General features: G+C 39.3%; 2 protein-coding genes and 1 non-coding gene across 4 annotated transcripts; 2 read left to right on the top strand and 1 right to left on the bottom strand.

The window, feature by feature from the left end:
- Positions 1-5,982: 5,982 nt before the first annotated feature.
- LOC127628065 (coiled-coil domain-containing protein 82-like) lies at positions 5,983-15,289 on the top strand. The gene is made up of 7 exons (XM_052104740.1): positions 5,983-6,850; positions 12,615-12,864; positions 12,968-13,060; positions 13,220-13,344; positions 13,531-13,701; positions 13,801-14,013; positions 14,851-15,289. Exons 1-7 carry the CDS (start codon positions 6,308-6,310, stop codon positions 14,914-14,916), a joined length of 1,461 nt encoding a protein of 486 aa, XP_051960700.1. The 5' UTR covers positions 5,983-6,307; the 3' UTR covers positions 14,917-15,289.
- A 130-nt stretch (positions 15,290-15,419) lies between these two features.
- Positions 15,420-20,755, bottom strand: LOC127628081 (proteasome maturation protein-like). 2 transcript variants are annotated; one of them, XM_052104762.1, is made up of 6 exons: positions 20,695-20,755; positions 20,130-20,230; positions 19,987-20,047; positions 16,409-16,510; positions 15,730-15,823; positions 15,420-15,581 (listed from the first exon to the last, which is right to left on the bottom strand). In XM_052104762.1, the coding sequence occupies exons 1-6, from the start codon at positions 20,695-20,697 to the stop codon at positions 15,514-15,516; spliced, it is 429 nt and encodes a 142-aa protein (XP_051960722.1). In that variant the 5' UTR covers positions 20,698-20,755; the 3' UTR covers positions 15,420-15,513. The 2 variants fall into 2 exon arrangements, with proteins under 2 accessions (XP_051960722.1, XP_051960721.1); XM_052104761.1 differs by having other exon boundaries at positions 20,607-20,715.
- Positions 20,756-20,941: 186 nt separating this feature from the next.
- Positions 20,942-21,013, top strand: trnac-gca (transfer RNA cysteine (anticodon GCA)). The gene has a single exon. It is a non-coding gene; the product is annotated as a tRNA-Cys (tRNA).
- Positions 21,014-22,690: the final 1,677 nt, after the last annotated feature.

Genomic DNA, 22,690 nt, shown 5'->3' with positions numbered 1-22,690 from the left:
GCCATTCTGCTGTTTTGAATATAAAATACCAGTAAAATATAAAATCGGTAGCAATCCGATAATATCAGACAATGCTGCACAATTTTTTATAATATAATTTTCGTTGTGTTTCCAGTACTAAATATTGAATTCTCAATAAAAAAAAACTTTTTAAAAGGTTTTCTGAGAAGCAAAATTGCTTGGGTTAGATTTATGTCGGTAAAGATAAAAACATTTTTGCCAAGGGATATTCAAGATATATTCTTTGAAAACAAGTTAATATCTTAATAAATAATGTTTCTTCATGGTTCAGCATCTAACCTTATGTATGCAACATCTACAGTCTTATCTCTTATAATAGTTTCTCGTACAACTGAAAAAAAAAAAATCCTATTGTTTTTACCAAAAAAATCTGGCAGCTGTGGTTGCCAGAATAAATATGTAAACAATAGGCTACAGTTAAAAAGTAAACCACTTTACAGAACAACCTGTACATTTTACAGTTTAAAATGGTTGTTATATACATGTTGGCACTGTGTAAAAAAAAAAAAACATTCTGTTAAATTTACGGAATATAATTAACATGAACTTCTGAAACCGTAAAATCTGTTGTTTACTTAGGCCTATATTTGTTAAGCACTGTAATGACATCATAGAGAATGTCACATGATGACATGAAGTTCATCAGTAGCGGCTCATCCAGGAGCAATGACCGATTCAAGTGAAGAGACTGTGCTCAGTATCACTCATACAAACACAAAACACCATCACGGTAACACATGTGAGACTTAAATAACTAATATATTTGTTAATCAATTAACATTTTATTTCTGTAGCATTTTTACTGTATTTTACTGTTAAAATTACTGACATTTTTTTTTTTACAGTTAAACGCAGTAATCACGAGTTTGGATGGTGAAAGGATGCAGATGAGGATATGCATAGTAAAACAGATGTTGTACACTCTATATTTGGTTATTTTGGAGAGGAGACGGGGTGGGGAATGAATCACGTGCATGTAAGCACAGGATTTATTGAGGAACTATATGCGCAGGTTCTGGCGTGCGTACGGTTAAAATCAGATTTTTGTGCTAATGCACACTTTTAGGAAGACATCTAAGCACAGTTTTATACATGAGGCCCCAGGTCTTTATTTGGGAAAAAATTTAATTCCCAGTGTGAAAGTCTTACAAGATTACTGAGGCCACTGTTTTAAAGTGTTTACTTTTATTCAAGTTTTAACCATTTATTTATTTGTGAAAATACGATTACAGAATCAATAAGTTGCTATCTATTGTATAAATCTGTTTTTTAAAGATGTACATTTTATCAAGTTAATACTTTTTTTTAAAGTTAATTTTCAAATGATTTATTTCAGGATATTTAAGTAGATAATGTCAAATAAATATGAATTTAAATGCAGCAATGGTGTGCACGTGTTATTTACTAACTTTTAATTAATTCAACAGAACAGAGCAGCATTTTTGTGTGTGTGCGCAAATGGTGTGGTATCTGGGGTGTCCAATCCTGTTCCAGGAGGGCCACCTTCCAGGCAGGTGTGTAGGTTGGAGATGAACTCTGTAGGAAGGTGACTTAAGACATTTCACGAGAGAATCTGCCAACATGCGTTCCATTCCGAAGGGCTCATTATATGCCCAAATCCATTTAAAGGGTTTGCCCTCCACAGTGAGTGCTTCGGAGGGTTGAAGGGCTCGAAAATATCGGTACCTCGGAACGCACTTCTACCCAAGCCATGAAGCCGCTGTCGCACATCACCTGCAGCTCATCAGAAATATTTTACAGGATTTTGCCTCACAAACTGCTTTCAGAATACAAACTGAAAATAAACGATTTAAAACGTCAAGAAGAAACTTTAGCTTCATGTGTTAAAAGTTTTATTTTAGTAAAAAAATGAACCTGTAACAAATGTAAGCAACAGATCCAGCAAATTTACAGTAAAATATCAAGCCTGAGCCAGTTTCAAAAACAAAGCCAGGGCTACTCCCTGCTGCCCTGTCGCACTGCTTACGTCATCAGTCAAGTCAGCCCAGTGGTGTTATCAATTTGCTTATCCTATACTCTAAAAACAGGAAAGCTATCAAGACCTTGCATCTATTTACCCTGTTTAGCATCTTTCAGTGCTGATTTGTGATCCTTTTTTTAATTTATTTTTTTATGTTTTTTATTTTTATTTTTGTCAGCCCTATGCTCCCCTGGTATTGTCTGCCCTTGTGAATTATATGTTTTCCATACTGTTTGTCAATGAAAAAATTAATAAAAAATAACAAAAATTAAAAAAAAAGTTATCAATTTGCATGTTCTCTAAATGTTTAACTCAAGATTTAGATTGAATATTTATACATCTTTTTTTATTTAAGATTTATATTTTAGATTTACATTCAGATTTAACATTTAAGCAACATTTAGAATGTATATTTAGGATTTATAATAATTGACATTTAAGATTTAAATATATATTTACATGTTGGATTTATATTTTACATTTACATTTTCAGCTCGGCTTTCAACACAATCATACCAGATATACTCCGGAATAAGTTAAACCAACTCCCTGTTCCCACCTCTACCTGTCAGTGGATTACCAGCTTTCTGACGGACAGGCAGCAGCTTGTGAGGCAGGGAAAATTCACTTCCACCACCTGTACCATCAGCACTGGTGCCCCCCAGGGATGTGTGCTCTCCCCACTACTCTTCTCCCTGTACACCAATGACTGCACCACCAAGGACCCCTCTGTCAGGCTCCTGAAGTTTACAGACGACACCACTGTCATCGGCCTCATCCGAGATGATGATGAGTCTGCATATAGAAAGGAGGTTGAACGGCTGGCTGTCTGGTGCAGTCAAAACAACCTGGAGCTGAACTCGCTCAAAACAGTGGAGATGATTGTGGACTTTAGGAGGAACACCCCAACATTGTCCCCCCTCACCATTCTAAACAGCACTGTGGCAGCAGTGGAGTCATTCAGGTTCCTGGGCACTACCATCTCACAGGACCTGAAGTGGGAGATACACATCGACTCCATTGTGAAAAAGGCCCAGCAGAGGTTGTACTTCCTTCGCCAGCTGAGGAAGTTCAACCTGCCACCAGTGCTGCTGAAACAGTTCTACTCAGCAGTCATTGAGTCTGTCTTCTGCACTTCAATAACTGTCTGGTTTGGTGCAGCTACGAAATCAGACATCAGAAGACTACAAAGGACAGTTCGGTCTGCTGAGAGGATTATTGGTTGCCCCCTGCCCCCCTTCAAGAACTGTACACTTCCAGAGTGAGGAAAAAGGCTGGTAAAATCACTCTGGACCCCACTCACCCAGCCCACTACCTTTTTGAACTGTTGCCTTCTGGCCGGCGCTTCAGAGCTCTGAACACCAGAACCGTCAGACACAGGAACAGTTTTTTCCCTCAGGCTATCCATCTAATGAACAATTAAATTGCAATTAAATTATGTGCAATATACAGTTTAATTTTAATTTAAATTTATATTATCCAACATATCCACTTCTGCATTACTTACATTGCTCTGTACATAATATACAGGTTTTTGTTCTTTATATAACAGATTGTATTAGACTTGCACTACGTGTGTGTATGTGGACATGTATGAAGGTGAGTGTATGTATGTATATGTATAATTATTTATTTTGTGTTCTTTTTTGTTTTTAATTACCTATGTCTTGCTGCTGTTTTTGGTATTGTTTGTATTGTTGTAGACTGGAAGCTCCTGTCACCTAGACAAATTCCTTGTATGTGTAAGCATACTTGGCAATAAAGCTGATTCTGATTCTGATTCTGATATATCAAATTGATATTTAAAATTTATATTTGAGTTTTACATTTAGATTTAAAATGTACATTTAGTTTTAACATTTACATTTACATTTAAATTGAAGATTTATATTTAATATTTATATTTAGTTACATTTATTAAAAAATTGAGAATAAAATAAATGAAATGCTTATTTACAAATTACAACTTACCAAGCCAAATTGAGCTGTTAAACCTGTTGTTAAACCTGACAAAATGTATCCAGTTTTTGTAACATGTTTTATTTTACGAAAGGTGCTGCATAGTGGTGAAGTAAGGTTTCCACATGTTTTCCATATCTTAAAGGTGCTGTACGTAAATTCAGAAACCCTTGTTATTAATGGCACTTGTGACCGTTAAGTGAACTGCAGCCAGATACCTGTTGCTCGTGCTGGTGAACACATTCTGTAGAGACGCGAGCATCAACCAAAACAATGATTTACTGGCATCATGCTGACAGATGAGGTAGCATAATTAAAATGACACAGTTATGATTGTTTTACTACAAACTTTGAGACTGTATATTATATTTGACTCTCCAGTGCTGGAACAGGGCTAAAAACAAGTGTGTATATACACTCACCTAAAGGATTATTAGGAACACCATACTAATACTGTGTTTGACCCCCTTTCGCCTTCAGAACTGCCTTAATTCTACGTGGCATTGATTCAACATGGTGCTGAAAGCATTCTTTAGAAATGTTGGCCCATATTGATAGGATAGCATCTTGCAGTTGATGGAGATTTGTGGGATGCACATCCAGGGCACGAAGCTCCCGTTCCACCACATCCCAAAGATGCTCTATTGGGTTGAGATCTGGTGACTGTGGGGGCCATTTTAGTACAGTGAACTCATTGTCATGTGCAAGAAACCAATTTGAAATGATTCGAGCTTTGTGACATGGTGCATTATCCTGCTGGAAGTAGCCATCAGAGGATGGGTACATGGTGGCCATAAAGGGATGGACATGGTCAGAAACAAAGCTCAGGTAGGCCGTGGCATTTAAACGATGCCCAATTGGCACTAAGGGGCCTAAAGTTTGCCAAGAAAACATTCCCCACACCATTACACCACCACCACCAGCCTGCACAGTGGTAACAAGGCATGATGGATCCATGTTCTCATTCTGTTTACGCCAAATTCTGACTCTACCATCTGAATGTCTCAACAGAAATCGAGACTCATCAGACCAGGCAACATTTTTCCAGTCTTCAACTGTCCAATTTTGGTGAGCTCTTGCAAATTGTAGCCTCTTTTTCCTATTTGTAGTGGAGATGAGTGGTACCCGGTGGGGTCTTCTGCTGTTGTAGCCCATCCGCCTCAAGGTTGTGCGTGTTGTGGCTTCACAAATGCTTTGCTGCATACCTCGGTTGTAACGAGTGGTTATTTCAGGCAAAGTTGCTCTTCTATCAGCTTGAATCAGTTGGCCCATTCTCCTCTGACCTCTAGCATCAACAAGGCATTTTCGCCCACAGGACTGCCGCATACTGGATTTTTTTCCCTTTTCACACCATTCTTTGTAAACCTTAGAAATGGTTGTGCGTGAAAATCCCAGTAACTGAGCAGATTGTGAAATACTCAGACCGGCCCGTCTGGCACCAACAACCATGCCACGCCCAAAATTGCTTAAATCACCTTTCTTTCCCATTCTGACATTCAGTTTGGAGTTAAGGAGATTGTCTTGACCAGGACCACACCCCTAAATGCATTGAAGCAACTGCCATGTGATTGGTTGATTAGATAATTGCATTAATGAGAAATTGAACAGGTGAGTGTATATAGATCAGTGGTTTAAACACTCCAAAAACTTGGCCCCATTCACTTCCTCTGTAAGTGCCTCACTGTAACCTCGACTGCTTTTTATTTTATTTTTTAAGAAAAGGTCGACGAAATTATTTTATGTAATCAACATTATGCCACAATTGCTGTCGATTGAACCTGGAATATTACTTTAAGCCAAAGGGAAATTATATTGACCTTTTCTTTCTTACCAATGGCAAATAGTGCATTTGACAAGGGTCTAAAAATGTTGCGAAAACACCTATTTTTTATTGGTATTATTAACACGTAAAGCATGAATACAAATACAAATCTGATGGAAAAGTACTTCTCCTTGTCTTTGGGTGGCGCGTTTGTCTCAGCACATGTGATGTCGAGGACGGAAGTGCGTACCTAGAAAAACACAAACACACCCACTCATGTTATTGGCGCGTATAGCGGACTGGAGCGAACTTATATACGCTGAAAATAATATTTATTCAAATCTATCTCTGAATTATTGGTTATATAAACAGTAAGACAGGATGCATGCTCAGATAAATGCGTCAGTATAAGGAATATAGCTTAATAATCATTCACGAGACTGGACAGGGCTCTGACAGCATGCACGCGCATCGTCCTTTTTGCTGATAATGCATGTGTTGATATAGAAAACAAATAGGTTACGTTTTAAACAACAGTATTTCTCCACGTAATTCAGTCAAAACACAACTTTATATCCGTAAAAATGATGAAAAGCGTAGGAAAGCTGTTTGGGTTAAGGCGCAAATGCGCGCCCTCACAGTCTCGCATTGAAAGAAAAAAGACTCGCGTGAATCCCATTGATAACATGTTGGATGACAGCGACGAGGGATCGTTCGGCAGCACTACGAGCGTCAGTTCAGATAGCGAATACCAGAACTCCGAAGACGAATCGGGAGGCTCCGACAGCTCTTACCGAGCACGGGAGAGTGACGGGGAGGACAGCAGCGAGACGGACGAGAAATGCACCGCGTCTCGGAAACAGAGGAAAAGACCCGCGAGCGCGACAGCTCTAGATGACGACTCGAGCGATTCCTCAAGCGACGTCGGTGGAGAGCCGCTCCGAAGAGTGCTGCAGAGAAAACGGCTCAGACTGCCGGAGGATTCAGAGGACGAGGCTCTGATGGAGAAGAAAAGAAAGGCTGAAGTTAAAGCTGCTGCTGCAAAGAGACGAGAGAGAAGGAATAAACTTGTGGAGTTGTCAAAGAAACGAAAGTCTGGTGCCCCACGTCGCAGGCGCAGGACGTTGGTAAGTTAAACGGATAGTTCATCCAAAAATAAAAATTCTCATCATTTACTCACCCTCATGCCATCTTAGATGTGTTACTTTTGAACACAAACGAAGAATATGTCAGCTTTGTTGGTCCTCACAATGCAAGGAATGGAGACCAGAACTTTTAAGTTTCAAAAAGTACATAAATGCAGCCTAAACGTCAAACATAATATTCCAGTGGTTTACAGTCGGGTTTGGGTGAGAACAGAACAATATACAACAAATGTTTCACTGTACATCATGATTTTCAAGCTTGATTAAACGTTCTAGTGTGCACTAGTTGACGCTAGATAGTGTAATCAAGCTTGAAATCATGATGTACATTCAAAAAGTTGTTATACTTTGGTCGGTTCTCACCCAAAAAAATATGAAATCGTTTCAGAGCACATGGATTAAACCACTCGAGTCTTATGGTTTACTTTTGTTTGGGCTTTATATGCTTTTTAGAGCTTCAAAGTTCAATGCAAGTGAATGGGCCACCAGAGGATCTACAGAGCTGAAATATTCTTCTAAAAATCTTAATTTGCTTTCTGGGATGGCATGAGGGTGAGTAAATGATGAGATCATTTTTGAGTGAACTATTCATTTAACAAACAATGAGGAAAATAAAGTTTACATACACTTAGGTTGAAGTCATTAAAACATTTTTTTCAACCACTCAACAGATGTCATATTAGTTGTTTTGTCATCTACTTTGCGCATAACACAAGTAATTTTTCCAACAATTGTTTACAGACAGATTGTTTCACTTTTAATGAACTATATCACAATTCCATTGGGTCAGACATTTACATACACTGTTCACCTTACAAAAATTTTAGACCTCCTAGTCTGGTTCATACTTGGGAGCAATTTGCAAATGCCTGAAGGTATCACGTTCATCTTTACAAACAATAGTATGTATGAATAAACGCCATGGGACCAAGCAGCCATCATATCGCTCAGGAAGGAGACGCATTCTGTTTCCTAGAGATGAACGTAGTTTTGTGGGAAAAGTGCAAATCAATCCCAGAACAACCGCAAAGGACCATGTGAAGATGCTGGAGGAAACGGGTAGACAAGTATCTATATCCACAGTAAAATGAGTCCTATATCGTCAGAACCTGAAAGGCTGCTCCGCAAGGAAGAAGCCACTGCTCCTAAACTGCCATAAAAAAAGCCAGATTACGGTTTGCAAGTGCACATGGGGACAAAGAAACTTGAAAGTTCTGTGAAGGCTCCAGACTCAGCCATCGAATCTGTGGGGTTCTCAGTGCACCAAGCTCAGTGCACCAAGACCTCTCAGGTAAGGAAGAGGTGTTGTATGTTTTATGATCAACAAATCCTGGTGTGATCAGAGGATAGTACATTCTATCAAGTATTTCTGCTCTCCTTATCTGGAATTCCTCATGCTTCTGTGTCGGCCATTCTGACTACAGAGGGAATTCACAGTGGCATTATCACAGCTGTGTATAGAAATGCCATCGACCGGCCATCAATCAGAACTGTCTGGTTTTTGCTCCTAACGTGTTTTTTTTATTTTATTTTTTTTTTTTTACTTCGGCCGATATGTGTTCCGGAAGTGTACCCATGCACACAAACTGTTTTGGAATAATTTCCCACAATGTAATTTGTGTGGAAATATCATATAAATATAATATTGCAATCTGTAATGTCTGCAAAGGAAAAGTTAATCGTGGAGGAACTACAGCGAAGACGTTCGGCATGACAAATTTGATCCGACATTTTAAAGTGCATCACCCGAAAGAATACGATGAGTGTCTTAAATGTGTTGTTGATGCTAAACAGGCTTCACCCCTCACTCAACCATCGGTACAAGTCATGTTCCAGAAAACCCAGAGCTACGGCAGAGATGGTCAAAAAGCACTAGCCATTACAAAGAAAGTAATGGAATTTATTGCATCAGATGACCATTCACACACCAATGAATGCAGAGCTGCCATGCAAGGCGCTAGCCTGCCTTCGGGAGCAACTTGGGGTTCAGTGTCTTGCCCAAGGACACTTCGTCATGCAGAGTCCTGTGGGCTGGGAATTGCACCACCAACCCTGCGATTAGTGGACAACCCGCTCTACCACCAGAGCCACAGCCGCCGTAACCTGGAACCTGGAACATTAACAAGAGCAAAGTGCATGTAATTCTGCGTGATAATGCCGCTAATTTGTCTAAAGCAATTCAGGACGCTCACCAGCCTGCCTTGTATGGCCCATACGCTTCAGCTGGCTGTAACTGAAAGGTTGCTCTCACAGCGCAGCATAAGTGACATAGTAGCGATTGGAAGAAGAATGGTTGGACAATATTCACCTCTTGCCTACTCCAGAATGTGCAGACACAACTGTGCCAGTCAAAGAAAACGTCTCCTAAGAAAATGCGCTGAAACGGATCATGGCGTGAAGACATTCAAAACCACTTGAATATTGAATAGGAGCCCATGTGCTGTCTGGCTATGATCAACCACAACAGCCATGGCAGAGTGATGTATTTCAAATGGCATTTAAATACATGTACATACGACAATTAAAATCATACAAGTAGTTCTAATAATGATGAAAAATGCAGGTTGTCTAGATAATAATCATTGATGTTGTTTTGTTTAATCAAAAGTATACAAGGATCAATATTTCCCCAACACAGTCAAACATCAAGTAAGCGAAATTATTCAGAATGTGTTACAAACAGAGACAGGAGACAGGCCAGAGATGGGACAAGCTGAAGACGGGAGCAAAGAGGAAAGCACATACATGCCAGCAGAGAAAATGCCACGCTGAACAAGCTCACTGTTTGCAATGCACAATGAGATATTGGAAGAAAATTCTGAGCAGAATCTTGGGGAGCCCTACAGCATTGCAGATGCAGAGCTACCTGTCCGGATGCCAAGATACCAAGAAGTGAAGAGGCGTTGGTCTACTGGAGCGCAAATAAGAGCCACTTTCCTGCGCTTGCTGAAGTTGCGCAAGTGTACGTTTCTTCACCCTGCACGAGTGTAGATGGTTAACGTTTATTCAGCTCGCCTTCTCATGTGGTGGATGAGAAAAGAAAGACTAGCTTGTGAAAAATACAAAATGCTTCTTCTTGTACAGAAGAACTTACATACACTGTTGAAAGAAAATCCATGAATAAAGGCAAAATAGCCTAGTTCTGTGTTGGATTGTCATTTCATTATATCTTAAAATTATATTTACATAATTTGATTTAAAAAACAACTGCTGAAGCATCTTTTGTTTTATTTTTTTTTACTCGTACTAAAATTGATTTCATGTAACATTTTAAAATGTTTTAAATTATTATATTTATATGTGTTTTATGTAGTTTTACAAAGCTAAAGTCAGACCATTCTGTTTTCTGCTTTAAATCTTGAAATTATACAATTAATTTAAACAAAAACAACTGCTGATGCTACATGTACATAGCACCCTCAGAATTATCCAGTGCTTGTCAGACCACTCAGATTATATGCTACAAGACTGGTTTTGATCATGTGGATTGGGAGATGTTCCGGTCTGCCTCTGATGATGACACTGAAGTCTACGCAGATACTGTAACGTGTTTCATCAGGAAGTGCGTAGATCATGTAGTGCCTACCAAAACCGTATGGGTCTACTCCAACCAGAAACCATGGATTAACGGTGATGCTTTTGTGGCACTTAATGCATGGACCTCCGTTTTTAATCCCGGGAATGCGGAGGAGCATTATCAAGCCAGTTATGCCCTACGCAAAACTATCAGAGCAGCCAAACGCCAGTACAGGGACAAGATTGGAGGACAGTTCAACACAACCGACTCTAGAAGCATGTGGCAGGGGATTAATATCCAGGGTTGGGGAGTAACGGAATACATGTAACGGGACTACACATTTAAAATACTAAATATTAGTAACTGTATTCCATAGGTAACCCATTACATAGGTAATTAGAATACAGTTAGATTCAAAATGAGATTACTGAAAAGATTACTTTTGCATTTTATTGTCATTTGTTTCATTAAATATTTAGTCTTTTCAGATGGAAAATTTTATACATATCAATGATGCGATCCAAAGTGTATTTGAATTGCAGTGAAACACTTTCTTATGATGTGTCGAGAAGACAGATAAGGTGTTTTTAACCTTTCCCTCTCCTTGTCTATGGTCCCCACATGCTTAAAAAAACATCCACTATTATGCCTGTACCAAAGCAATCCAAAATCACTAGCTTAAATGACTGGCATCCTGTTGCTCTGACCCCCGTCATCAGCAAATTCTTTGAGAGGCTAATCAGAGGTTACATCTGCTCTGTGCTGCCTGCCTCACTGGACCCACTGCAGTCTGCTTACCACAGCAACCGCTCCACTGATGATGCCATTGCATCTACACTACACACTGCGCTCTCCCACCTGGAAAAAAGGAACACATATGTGAGAATGCTGTTTGTAGACTACAGACTAAAACTGTGCAGGTGGATCCTGGACTTCCTGTCAGGCAGAGACCAGGTGGTCAGAATGGGCAGTAACATCTCACCGCTGACCCTTAACACTGGAGCCCCGCAGAGCTGTGTTCTCAGCCCATTCGTGTATTCTCTCATTCTCACACACATGGCTCCAGTGCCATCATCAAGTTCACAGATGATACGACGGTGGTAGTTCTGATCACTGACAATGATGAAACAGCCTACAGAGAGGAGATGCATACTATGACATGCTGGTGCCAGGAGCACAACTTCTCCCTCAACGTCAGTAAGACCAAGGAGCTTGTGGTGGATTTTAGGAGAAAAGACAAGAGAACACAGCCCCATCACCATCAATGGAGCACCGGTGGACAGGGTCAGCAGTTTCCTCTGTGTCCATATCACTGAGAAACTCACATGGTCCGTCCACACAGTGGCCATTGTAAAGAAGGCTCACCAGCGCCTCTTCTTCCTGTGACAGCTGAAGAAGTTTGGAATGAACCACCACATTCTCACACTGTCCTACATCAGCACTGTAGAGAGCATCCTGACTGGCTGCATCACCCGTCTGGTACGGCAACAGCACCACCCTCAACCGCAAAGCTTTTTGAGCTTCCCTCCCTCCAAGACATCTATACCAGGTGGTGTGTGAGTAAAGCTCGGAGAATCATCAGAGACTCCAGCCACCCGAGCCATGGGCTGCTCTCACTGCTACCATCAGGCAGGCGGTATCGCAGCATCAGGACCCGCACCAGCCGACTACATGACACGCAATCAGAATTTTGAACTCTTGATCTCTCATGATCAATATACATCAGCACTGCACTTTATTAATCTTACATAAATTATATTTATGTGAGAAACACTGGAAACTGACTATCAACCGTTCTGTCTGGAGGAATGTGCCAAAATTCCAGCAACTTATTGTGAGAAGCTTGTGGAAGGCTACCCAAAATATTTGACAAAGTTAAACAATTTAAGGCAATGCTACCAAATACTAATAAAGTGTATGTAAACTTCTGACCCACTGGGAATGTGATGAAAGAAAGAAATTCTGAAATAAATAATTCTCTCTACTATTATTCTGACATTTCACATTCTTAAAATAAAGTAGTGATCCTAACTGACCAAGGGAAAGGGAAAGTCTTCAACAATTAAATGTCAGGAATTGTGAAAAACTGAGTTTAAATGTATTTGGCTAAGGTGTATGTAAACTTCTGACTTCAACTATATTATTGCTCACAGATAAATGACAAATAGCCAAAATATATTTTTAAAAGCTGGTTATCTTGCAAAATGTCTAATTGTTGTCATTTTTCAGGGTTCTGAAGAAGAGGAGACAGAGGAGGTTAAGGAGGACAAAGTAGAGGAGAAAAGTAAATCGGATGATTCTGAGGATGAATCCAGTTTTAAAGAGAATGGCAGTCCTTTAAATAGCAGCGAGGAGGAAAAGCTTGCTGATAGTGGCAGCCTTAAGGATTTTATTGTTGAGGAAGATGAGCAGAAAAAGGATGACAAGCAGGAGGAAGAGGCTAAAGATATGGCGTTTCTCTCTCATCTTCCACGCCAGTGTAAGTCTTGCAAAGCTGTTATTAACAATCTGGAATCTCAAAGTGTTTGTACAACTGTTTTGTTTGACATATCTTGTGAACACCATATCTCTTTATGTTGCAGTTATCACCGGATCACAGCTCACCCACTTTCAGGTGGTGGTCAAATCCTTGCTGATCAATGTTCTGGATTCAACCTTCCTTAAGTCACTTTACAGTATGTTTATGGAGTTATTCCTCTCTCACTTCACATTAAATTTAGACTTTAGAACTTTATTTGTCAAGTGAGAGACCTCTCATCCACAATTCATTTTCTATGAGGGCTTGTTCAAAAATGCCTTTATATTGATTTATCACTTCATGTCATTGACTGCAGGTGGGGAGCGAACAAAACGGTATGCCCAGGAGATGAAAACATCATTGCACCATTTTGATGAGCGACTGGTCCTCCCCCGCCTGGAGAACTTGAAACAGAGGAGTCGCTGGAAAGACCGTTATAAAGTGAGAAATCAAAGTTTAGCAGTTTCTCTTTTTCCATTTGCTTTTAAATATATGTTTCTGTGGGTCAAATATTATCACTGGCTTTACTTTTAGAACATTAATTTGTATGGGAAGTATGAAAAGTGAATACTTAATTAATGTTTATGTACTTTCATGTTGGTTTATCTTTTTATGTTTTTTTAAAAGGAGCGAGTAGAATGTTATCCCAAGCTGCGGATTGTGATGACCAGGGTCCAGACCAAGGGATGTGAAGCTTGCGAGCTTCATAGAACCGGGCGCTTCACTGTGCAGCTCTCTGGACAGTTGTACCACTCTAACACCTTGCAAGAGGACCAGTTCATGCCTGATGACTCACAGGTTTGTGTTTCCTGTGCAAACTGGTTATATATTTTGATAATAAATTGTTAAAAGACAAGTGTTGATGGCTTCTTGATTTTCTGTTTGTAACATTTTTAGAGTTTCTTTGTTGGCTCTGTCTGTGCCAGTCGTACTGAGGTCTACCATGCCTTGAAGCACTTTAAATATCATCTGTTTGAGAGATGCCGTACAGCTTTAGAGGCTCAGAAGGAAAAAGAGGAAGAGGGAAAGGAAGGAGAGGAAGACGAGCCAGTTAAGGACACAATTAACAAGGTGTTTACCAAACTGCAAGAGGAAGGATGGATCAGTGAGGTATGGATATGAAACCTGCCATTTATTTAACCCTTTAAGCTCTGAGGGTGTTTCAAAACATTTCCTGTTTCAGTGGTGTACCCAAAATTTAAGACTTATAACTCAACAATAAAAACAAAATATATTTATAAATTAATAAAAATAAGAACTAATGTGCACATGCAAATACAACAATGACCAAAGGTATGCTCACTCTCCAAAGCATGCAGGCATGAGTAACAAGATCTCATTCTTCCATTCTGTGTCATTTGAGTCTTCATTGGTTGTGTACTTGATGCCATCTACTTGTGGCCATATGTAATTAGAGTGAACGATCCTCTCTGCCCATATTTGGATGACTTCCACCTCTGGTTGCAGTAATCTGAATCCTAATACAATTGGTTTAGCAATCCATGATGCTGGAAAAACGTAGTACATAATTTCCGATGAAGTCATCTGATCCAGGAAAGCGAACGTGTTTTTAGCCAGATAGTACATGTGCTGTGTGCACATTTTGCTTCATGTGGATCATATAATGATTTATGCAACCGATTACATTGTGTGTGGAATCATTTTAAAGATAATCACCTCCTCTAAGTAATGGTATGTGATATTTTAAGTTTAGAAGTTTTAATAAAAATGCAGCATATAAGCAACACCTGTTTACATGTAACATGGATGTTCGAGCTTAAAGGGTTAAAGCATTCTTTGAAAAATCGTGAAAAAGTTATATGATCAGTTTAGCATACTACATAACATTATAGAGTTGAAAGTATCCATATAAGTTTTAGTTTATTTTTGGTGAAAACTGTTACACTTCTCAATTCTGCAATCTCCTTTACTGTTCCATTCATACAGCAATACGAGAGGTTTCAGGAACATCTCAATTCTGCTGATTTCTTCCAGGAAGAAAAGCTGGACTGAAAGGAGTGAACCTTTTTCATGGCATCGATTTGCTCTTGTATATCTGTGAATATTTTTGGTTATGTCATATAAAGCATGACTAACTTTTGAGTTGCGTTCATCTTGCATTTCAATTTTTACTCAAATTGCTAGGTAAATTATTTCTGCATGATTGTCATTCAGTAGTGAGTTTGCAGTACTCACTATGCAAACAATATTCTGTTGTAAATGCATAAATTGTAACCCAAACTGTAAACACTTATCTAAACATCAGTATTGGATTGAAAAGTCTCTCTAAAGAGCTGTTTTTACACCTTTCATATATATACACACGCATACATTGTGTTTCTTTAATTCAAGTAATATTTTTTTTGTTCATATTACTGATTCTTTATCATGTAATGGCATCTACATTTTAAAAATTTTCAATAATAAAAGACTCATAATCAAGCTCAGTCTTTTAAAACAAATTCTGCTGAATGTTCATTGCTTTTAGCAGCAGAAAAACTTCAATTCTCAACCAATCAGATTTAACATTTTATTAGAAACAGATCAAACAATGCATATAACACAAACTATGTGGTTGAGGTGAAATTAGTCAGTGCAGAAAAGCCATCCTCACAGGAGACCAAGCTTATATTCAGTCATGATGTGAGGCTCACCCATCATCTCATACTGGACAGGATCTGGGGATAAAAATTAGGAGAAATATGTAGTATATTATTCAAAGTCATATTGTCAAAATCAACTACTGAAACCAGCTTGCTTTGTTGTTTTTAAAGATAGCTCATAAATTGGTAGGTAATGTGAGTTATGATAGGTGCTTCCTCGTACCATTAAAGATGTCCTCGAAGCTAATGGTGTCATCACTTCCTCTGAGGGTGTCTAGAGCCAGATTTGAGCTTGGCAAGAAGGGCAAACGCTGAATCTGAAAGAGTTGAGAGATTTAGTAATACACCCAGTCTGACAGTTGTGTAGCGTGCACACCAACATGAGAGCTTTTAAAAAGGAATGTTCCAGGTTTAATTTAGCTAAATTGACAGCAATTTTGGCATTATCTTGATTACCACAAAAATAATAGACTAAAATTAAGGTTACAGTAAAGCACGTACAATGGAAGTGAAAGTATTGCCACAAGATGTAAACATTGTGTTAGCATAATTTTAGTGTGATAAAATCAGGGATATACCACCATTACGTTAACATGACATAATATTGGACATAACTCTATACAGATATGGTTAGTAAGCAATTTTATCACACTATATTAACACTTTAATGTTTATGGATCGCCCCCATTTACGTACAATCTTTTTTATTTTTTATAACAGCCTTGTACATTTTCACTTGTTTATGCCACAAATGTTGTATTGAACCAGGAACATTCAGTCTTGTAGTGTGTGCTTGGCTTAAGGTGGATTTTTAAAGACTCCACCACATTATTTCTCATGCTCTTCCATAATGCTTACAGGGTGTTTTCCAGAAGTTATGCATGAGAAAGTAAACAAAATACCTGTCTAGCTGCTCTGTACTCCATCTGTAGTTTGAGAGGTGCATGGAGTCCCTGGATGTTCCTAAGAGTGTTGAAGTTCATTTTATCCTGGTTAATCTGAAACTGATTTCACACAATTTGAACCAATTATTAATCTCCACAATAAAAAAAATGTTAGAGGGGTAAAGTCATAAGGAATCCAATTTTCCTTGATATTTTAACATAAGAGGTCTTTCTACTATAAAAACATACTGTATATTTCAGAACTCAAAACTTAATCCCCAATGCAATAAAAGTATTTATTGAAACCAAGCTGCAAAAATGCCTCATTCTTTACTTGTTTGGTTACTAGAGCCTGACCGACGTGGGATTTTTGAGACCGATTTTAGAGGGGGAAAATTCAACAATTTGGTGGCCAATATACAGGTCCTTCTCAAAAAATTAGCATATTGTGATAAAGTTCATTATTTTCCATAATGTAATGATAAAAATTAAACTTTCATATATTTTAGATTCATTGCACACCAACTGAAATATTTCAGGTCTTTTATTGTTTTAATACTGATGATTTTGGCATACAGCTCATGAAAACCCAAAATTACTATCTCAAAAAATTAGCATATCATGAAAAGGGTCTCTAAACGAGCTATTAACCTAACCATCTGAATCAACTAATTAACTCTAAACACCTGCAAAAGATTCCTGAGGCTTTTAAAAACTCCCAGCCTGTTTCATTACTCAAAACCGCAATCATGGGTAAGACTACCGACCTGACTGCTGTCCAGAAGGCCATCATTGACACCCTCAAGCAAGAGGGTAAGACACAGAAAGAAATTTCTGAATAAATAGGCTGTTCCCAGAGTGCTGTATCAAGGCACCTCAGTGGGAAGTCTGTGGGAAGGAAAAAGTGTGGCAAAAAACGCTGCACAACGAGAAGAGGTGACCGGACCCTGAGGAAGATTGTGGAGAAGGACCGATTCCAGACCTTGGGGGACCTGCGGAAGCAGTGGACTGAATCTGGAGTAGAAACATCCAGAGCCACCGTGCACAGGCGTGTGCAGGAAATGGGCTACAGGTGCCGCATTCACCAGGTCAAGCCACTTTTGAACCAGTGGCTACAGAGCAGCAGCACTGGACTGTTGCTCAGTGGTCCAAAGTACTTTTTTCGGATGAAAGCAAATTTTGCATGTCATTCGGAAATCAAGGTGCCAGAGTCTGGAGGAAGACTGGGGAGAAGGAAATGCCAAAATGCCTGAAGTCCAGTGTCAAGTACCCACAGTCAGTGATGGTCTGGGGTGCCATGTCAGCTGCTGGTGTTGGTCCACTGTGTTTTATCAAGGGCAGGGTCAATGCAGCTAGCTATCAGGAGATTTTGGATCACTTCATGCTTCCATCTGCTGAAAAGCTTTATGGAGATGAAGATTTCATTTTTCAGCACGACCTGGCACCTGCTCACAGTGCCAAAACCACTGGTAAATGGTTTACTGACCATGGTATTACTGTGCTCAATTGGCCTGCCAACTCTCCTGACCTGAACCCCATAGAGAATCTGTGGGATATTGTGAAGAGAAAGTTGAGAGACGCAAGACCCAACACTCTGGATGAGCTTAAGGCCGCTATCGAAGCATCCTGGGCCTCCATAACACCTCAGCAGTGCCACAGGCTGATTGCCTCCATGCCACGCCGCATTGAAGCAGTCATTTCTGCAAAAGGATTCCCGACCAAGTATTGAGTGCATAACTGAACATAATTATTTGAAGGTTGACTTTTTTTGTATTAAAAACACTTTTATTGGTCGGATGAAATATGCTAATTTTTTGAGATAGGAATTTTGGGTTTTCATGAGCTGTATGCCAAAATCATCAGTATTAAAACAATAAAAGACCTGAAATATTTCAGTTGGTGTGCAATGAATCTAAAATATATGGAAGTTTAATTTTTATTACATTATGGAAAATAATGAACTTTATCACAATATGCAAATTTTTTGAGAAGGACCTGTAGTTCATTTGATCTGGAACGAAAACACCTTTTCTATGTGTATTGTTCACTGATTTTGCACCGATACGACTATAAAAAGGTAGCTGTAAGCGCGTTGTCATGGAGAGTAAAAGATGGACCAGCATTTTGTCTCACCAACTACGTAACAACGTAGCATGAAATCAACTCAAAACAGACACAATCCTGTGTCTGCTGAGCTGCAAAAAGATGCTCTGCATAACTTTCAATCTGCTGCGTTACTGACTGCACTGACAAACTAACTGCAACGCTTAACTCCACCCTGTCTGCACAACCGCCATCAGTTCAGTCAGCTCTGTAAACAGTGGAGTCAGAGAGCGCTCTGCTGGACAAACTACATTATGACACCAATTCTAAATCATTGTTTTCTGCATTATATGTTCTGAAAAGTTTTCATATCGGTAAACACATATGATATATCAGTGAAAGGATAATATTTGCAAGGCACTTGTGGTTACCCTATGTCACTAGGAGTACATTAATTCATGACCGCTTCAGAGCTCAAAAACATTAACGCCTACTTAAAATCATTGCATCCTTGGCCCCGCCCACTCAAGCTCCATTTCTTCAGAGTGAGATCAGGACAAACAATAGTGTGGCTTAACTATTCCTAAACACCAAAGGGGACCTATCTGTGCTATATTAAATTATTTTTGTATTTAAATATGCACAGAAAGACGTCTTTTACCGGTTGATACATATCTCGGACCACTTTTAAAATACGCAGTGTCAAGTTGCAACTCTGAAGAGAAGAAGCTCGCTGTCATTCAGCTGTTGCCTCTTGTTGTTTTGAGCACAAACGCATCATGGATGGATTCTTTTGCCCATCTGCACTATTTTAAGTTGTTGGTATATGAAAATATGATGGAATGATACTGGAAACTGGATGTGTCTTCATCGTGGAGTGTATGTTTGGCTCATATCACACCAGTCAGAATACCATTCAAACTTTTTAAAGGAACTATTATTGAAAGATGGGGGAGTTTAAAAACTCTTGGACCCAATCAATAACACAAGTAAAATGTTTCATTCATGAATATTTCAAATATCATAACTGTTTGATAGTTTATGGTGCTGACACACGGTTTACACAGGGCATGTCCATTGACACGATGCAGCAGATTGAGGCTGTCTATACCGGGCACGTCGACACAAACTTTCCAAACCATTTAATTGTGTAGTTGGCAGTAGGAGCACCAGCGTGTGCAGTGCAAAATGGAACAGGGCATCAATTTACTGTCAACGAGAAGGGCCGCAACGGATGCTTCCTTGGTAGACAACATAATTGATTATCATGAGTTTTATTGCTTTTGATGTGACTCATTTTCTTCAGATTGAGTTTCATATATGGCTGGATTTGAGGGGTTGCATGATGTTAGCCAATCATAACAGTGGGCCTTTACATTGAAGTTTTAAAGAGGAGCTTATACAAAAACAGAGCGTTTCAGACAGAGGGCCAGAGACAGGGTGGGAAATGATCATACATTACTAAATTATGACAATTTTAAAGCCAAAAATAAAAACGGTACTGACATTATCAGTGGAACTCAGGGAAGATAATAAATGTACATTCAACTTACATTTTTCTCAGAGAGCTCCAAAGGATGACTCGGAAGCAGTTCATTCTTTACACTAGAGAACCTGATATCACAACAATATTAAAGCATTAGAACACACATGAAGCCGAAATAAAGATTTCTATGGTTATCTGCCCACAACTTACCCTCTGCGCAGTGTGTCTTGAACTCCATAAGAACCTGCCTGTGGACACAGGCCTGTCACAGGAACACTGTCCTTCAGCTGAGAGCGCAGGCCACGAGAATTCTGCAAAAGATACATAGCATAACACAAACACGCAAAGTGTAAGCTTTTATAAAATGTTAATAATCTAGACAGGGCTGAAATGAAAAGTTATCATGCTGCATTAATGTTGTAAGTCTCCACATCTAAATGCAAACAGAAAGTATGGCCATGACGCATCACAATTTATTTAGAAGCGAACATCTAAGTGGCAAATTCATTTCTAATATTTGAACATTTCTAACGTGGCAAATACAAATAGACTGAAACAAAATCGAAGTGTAGATTCTAATTAATCTGCTCTTAATTACGAATAATACGACCACACATGCTAAGTTAGCTAGCTAAACACCAGCAAGGCACAAATAAGCGTTCTATGTAGGTAACAACAAATTCTTACATTCTGTAAGGATTGCAAAATCAACCCACACCACCACCTTGTAAAATAAAACTGGAATAAATAATAGTACATTGGAGGTCTACATTACCATCTTGTTTCAAGTTTCGTCTCTACACTCAGGTCAATCTCCGGAAGTGTCGTTATCATGTGATCATGACGTATGAAATACTAAAATTTTATTCCCTTTTAAATGCTAGATAATTATAAATAGAAATAGTTTATGGTATAACGGGGGAGATCTAGAAAAACAAATATACCAACTTATATAGTTATAAAATATATGTGAGTTATAGAAATACTTTGATAAACATTCATTAACAAGGATATCAGCGAAAGGGGGTATAGCTCAGTGGTAGAGCATTTGACTGCAGATCAAGAGGTCCCCGGTTCAAATCCGGGTGCCCCCTCATTTTATTGTTTTTTCTGTCGAAGTAGTAATTTAGCAGTTAATACAATACAGAGAACCCATCAAAACAACCGGAAAATACACGTGTGACACTAAGAAAACTGGATGAGTGTCATGATTGAAGAGTAGTGAATTCATTAATTTAAAAACTGGTTCCGAAACAGGTGCCTGTGCATGAAATTGTTTCTTTTCTCAATTTGTTAACATAATCAATTTTATATATAAAACAACCAAAATGATCACAACAGCACTAAAAACAAGTTTAAAATGTAATTATTGTTATTAATGATATTCTGTTATTAGAACTTAACAGGTCAAGTCCACATTACTTAAATCAAACGGTTGTTTCAATAAGATTTATTATTTTGAAAAGAATTATATTTATTCAACAATCAGCCACAAAATTAAAACCACCTGCCTAATATTGTGTAGGTCCCTCTCGTGCCGTCCCAACCCGCATCTTAGAATAGCATTCTGAAATGGTATACTTCTCACCACAATTGTATAGAGCGGTTATCTGAGTTACCGTAGACTTTGTCAGTTTAAGTCAGTCTGGCCATGTTGACCTCTCTCATTAACAAGGCATTTCCATCCACAGAACTGCTGTTCACTGGATGTTTTTTTATTTTTGCCATTATTCATATAACGGGACAGAGGGCATTCAAAGAGGCTTTGAAGAGGGAAAGCTCTTTATTGAAAATGTGTGAGCGTCTCGTGCAGTTGGGCATAACTCTTGTTTTCCCCATGGTCCAATGTATTGAGAACAGTGGAATTGCTGTGCAAGCGAGCTGAATAGGGTGCGCACCAGGATTTTGTCAGTTCATGATTAACTTCTGGGGAAGAGCGGGAATTTACACAGGGAGATAAGGTACTTGTATTGCTGGCCACATCAAGCTCGAAATTACTCGCCAAGTGGCAAAGGCCCTTTGAGGTCACATGGCGTGTTGGGGAAGTCAACTATGAGGTGGTGCATACGGATAGGGGCAGGGCACAGATTTACCACCTCAACCTCTTAAAACCATGGAGAGATGCGGTCCCTGTATCCATGGTGATGGTAGTTCCGGAGAGGGAGGAGCTTGGACCCATGTGGAGTCCACCTCTCACCATTGCAACATACGGAGGTTGCCAGGTTGCAAAAGGATTTTTCTGATGTGTTCTCACCTCTACCTGGCCGCACTAATCTCATAGAACACCACATCGAGACAACTTCCGGGGTAGTGGTACGTAGACGTCCCTACTGCCTACTCAAACACAAGAAGCAGGTAGTACGGGAAGAATTAAAGGCCATGCTCGATATGGGGGTAATAGAAGAATCCCATAGTGATTAAGCCTGGTGGTTCTGGTGCCTAAGAGCGATTGCTCGGTCTGGTTCTTTGTGGATTATAGGATAGTCAACGTGGTGCCAACATTTGATGCATATATGCCTTGTATTGATGAACTGCTTGATCGGTTGGGTGTGGCTCACTTTTATTCGTCACTGGATTTGACAAAGGGATATTGGCAGATCCCCTTAACACCAATGTCCCATGAAAAAATGACCTTCTCCACACAGTTTGGTTTACACCAATTTGTGACCCTTCTGTTCGGTTTGTTTGGGGCACCAGCTACGTTTCAGTGTCTTATGGACAGGATCCTCAGGCTGCATACTGTGTATGCTGCATTTGGATGACATCATTGT

This window comes from Xyrauchen texanus, chromosome 34 (genome assembly GCF_025860055.1).
Source record: "Xyrauchen texanus isolate HMW12.3.18 chromosome 34, RBS_HiC_50CHRs, whole genome shotgun sequence".
Lineage (NCBI taxonomy): Eukaryota > Metazoa > Chordata > Actinopteri > Cypriniformes > Catostomidae > Xyrauchen > Xyrauchen texanus.
The sequence above is the reverse complement of the archived record's forward strand: the minus strand, read 5'-3'. Positions and strand labels throughout refer to the sequence as shown.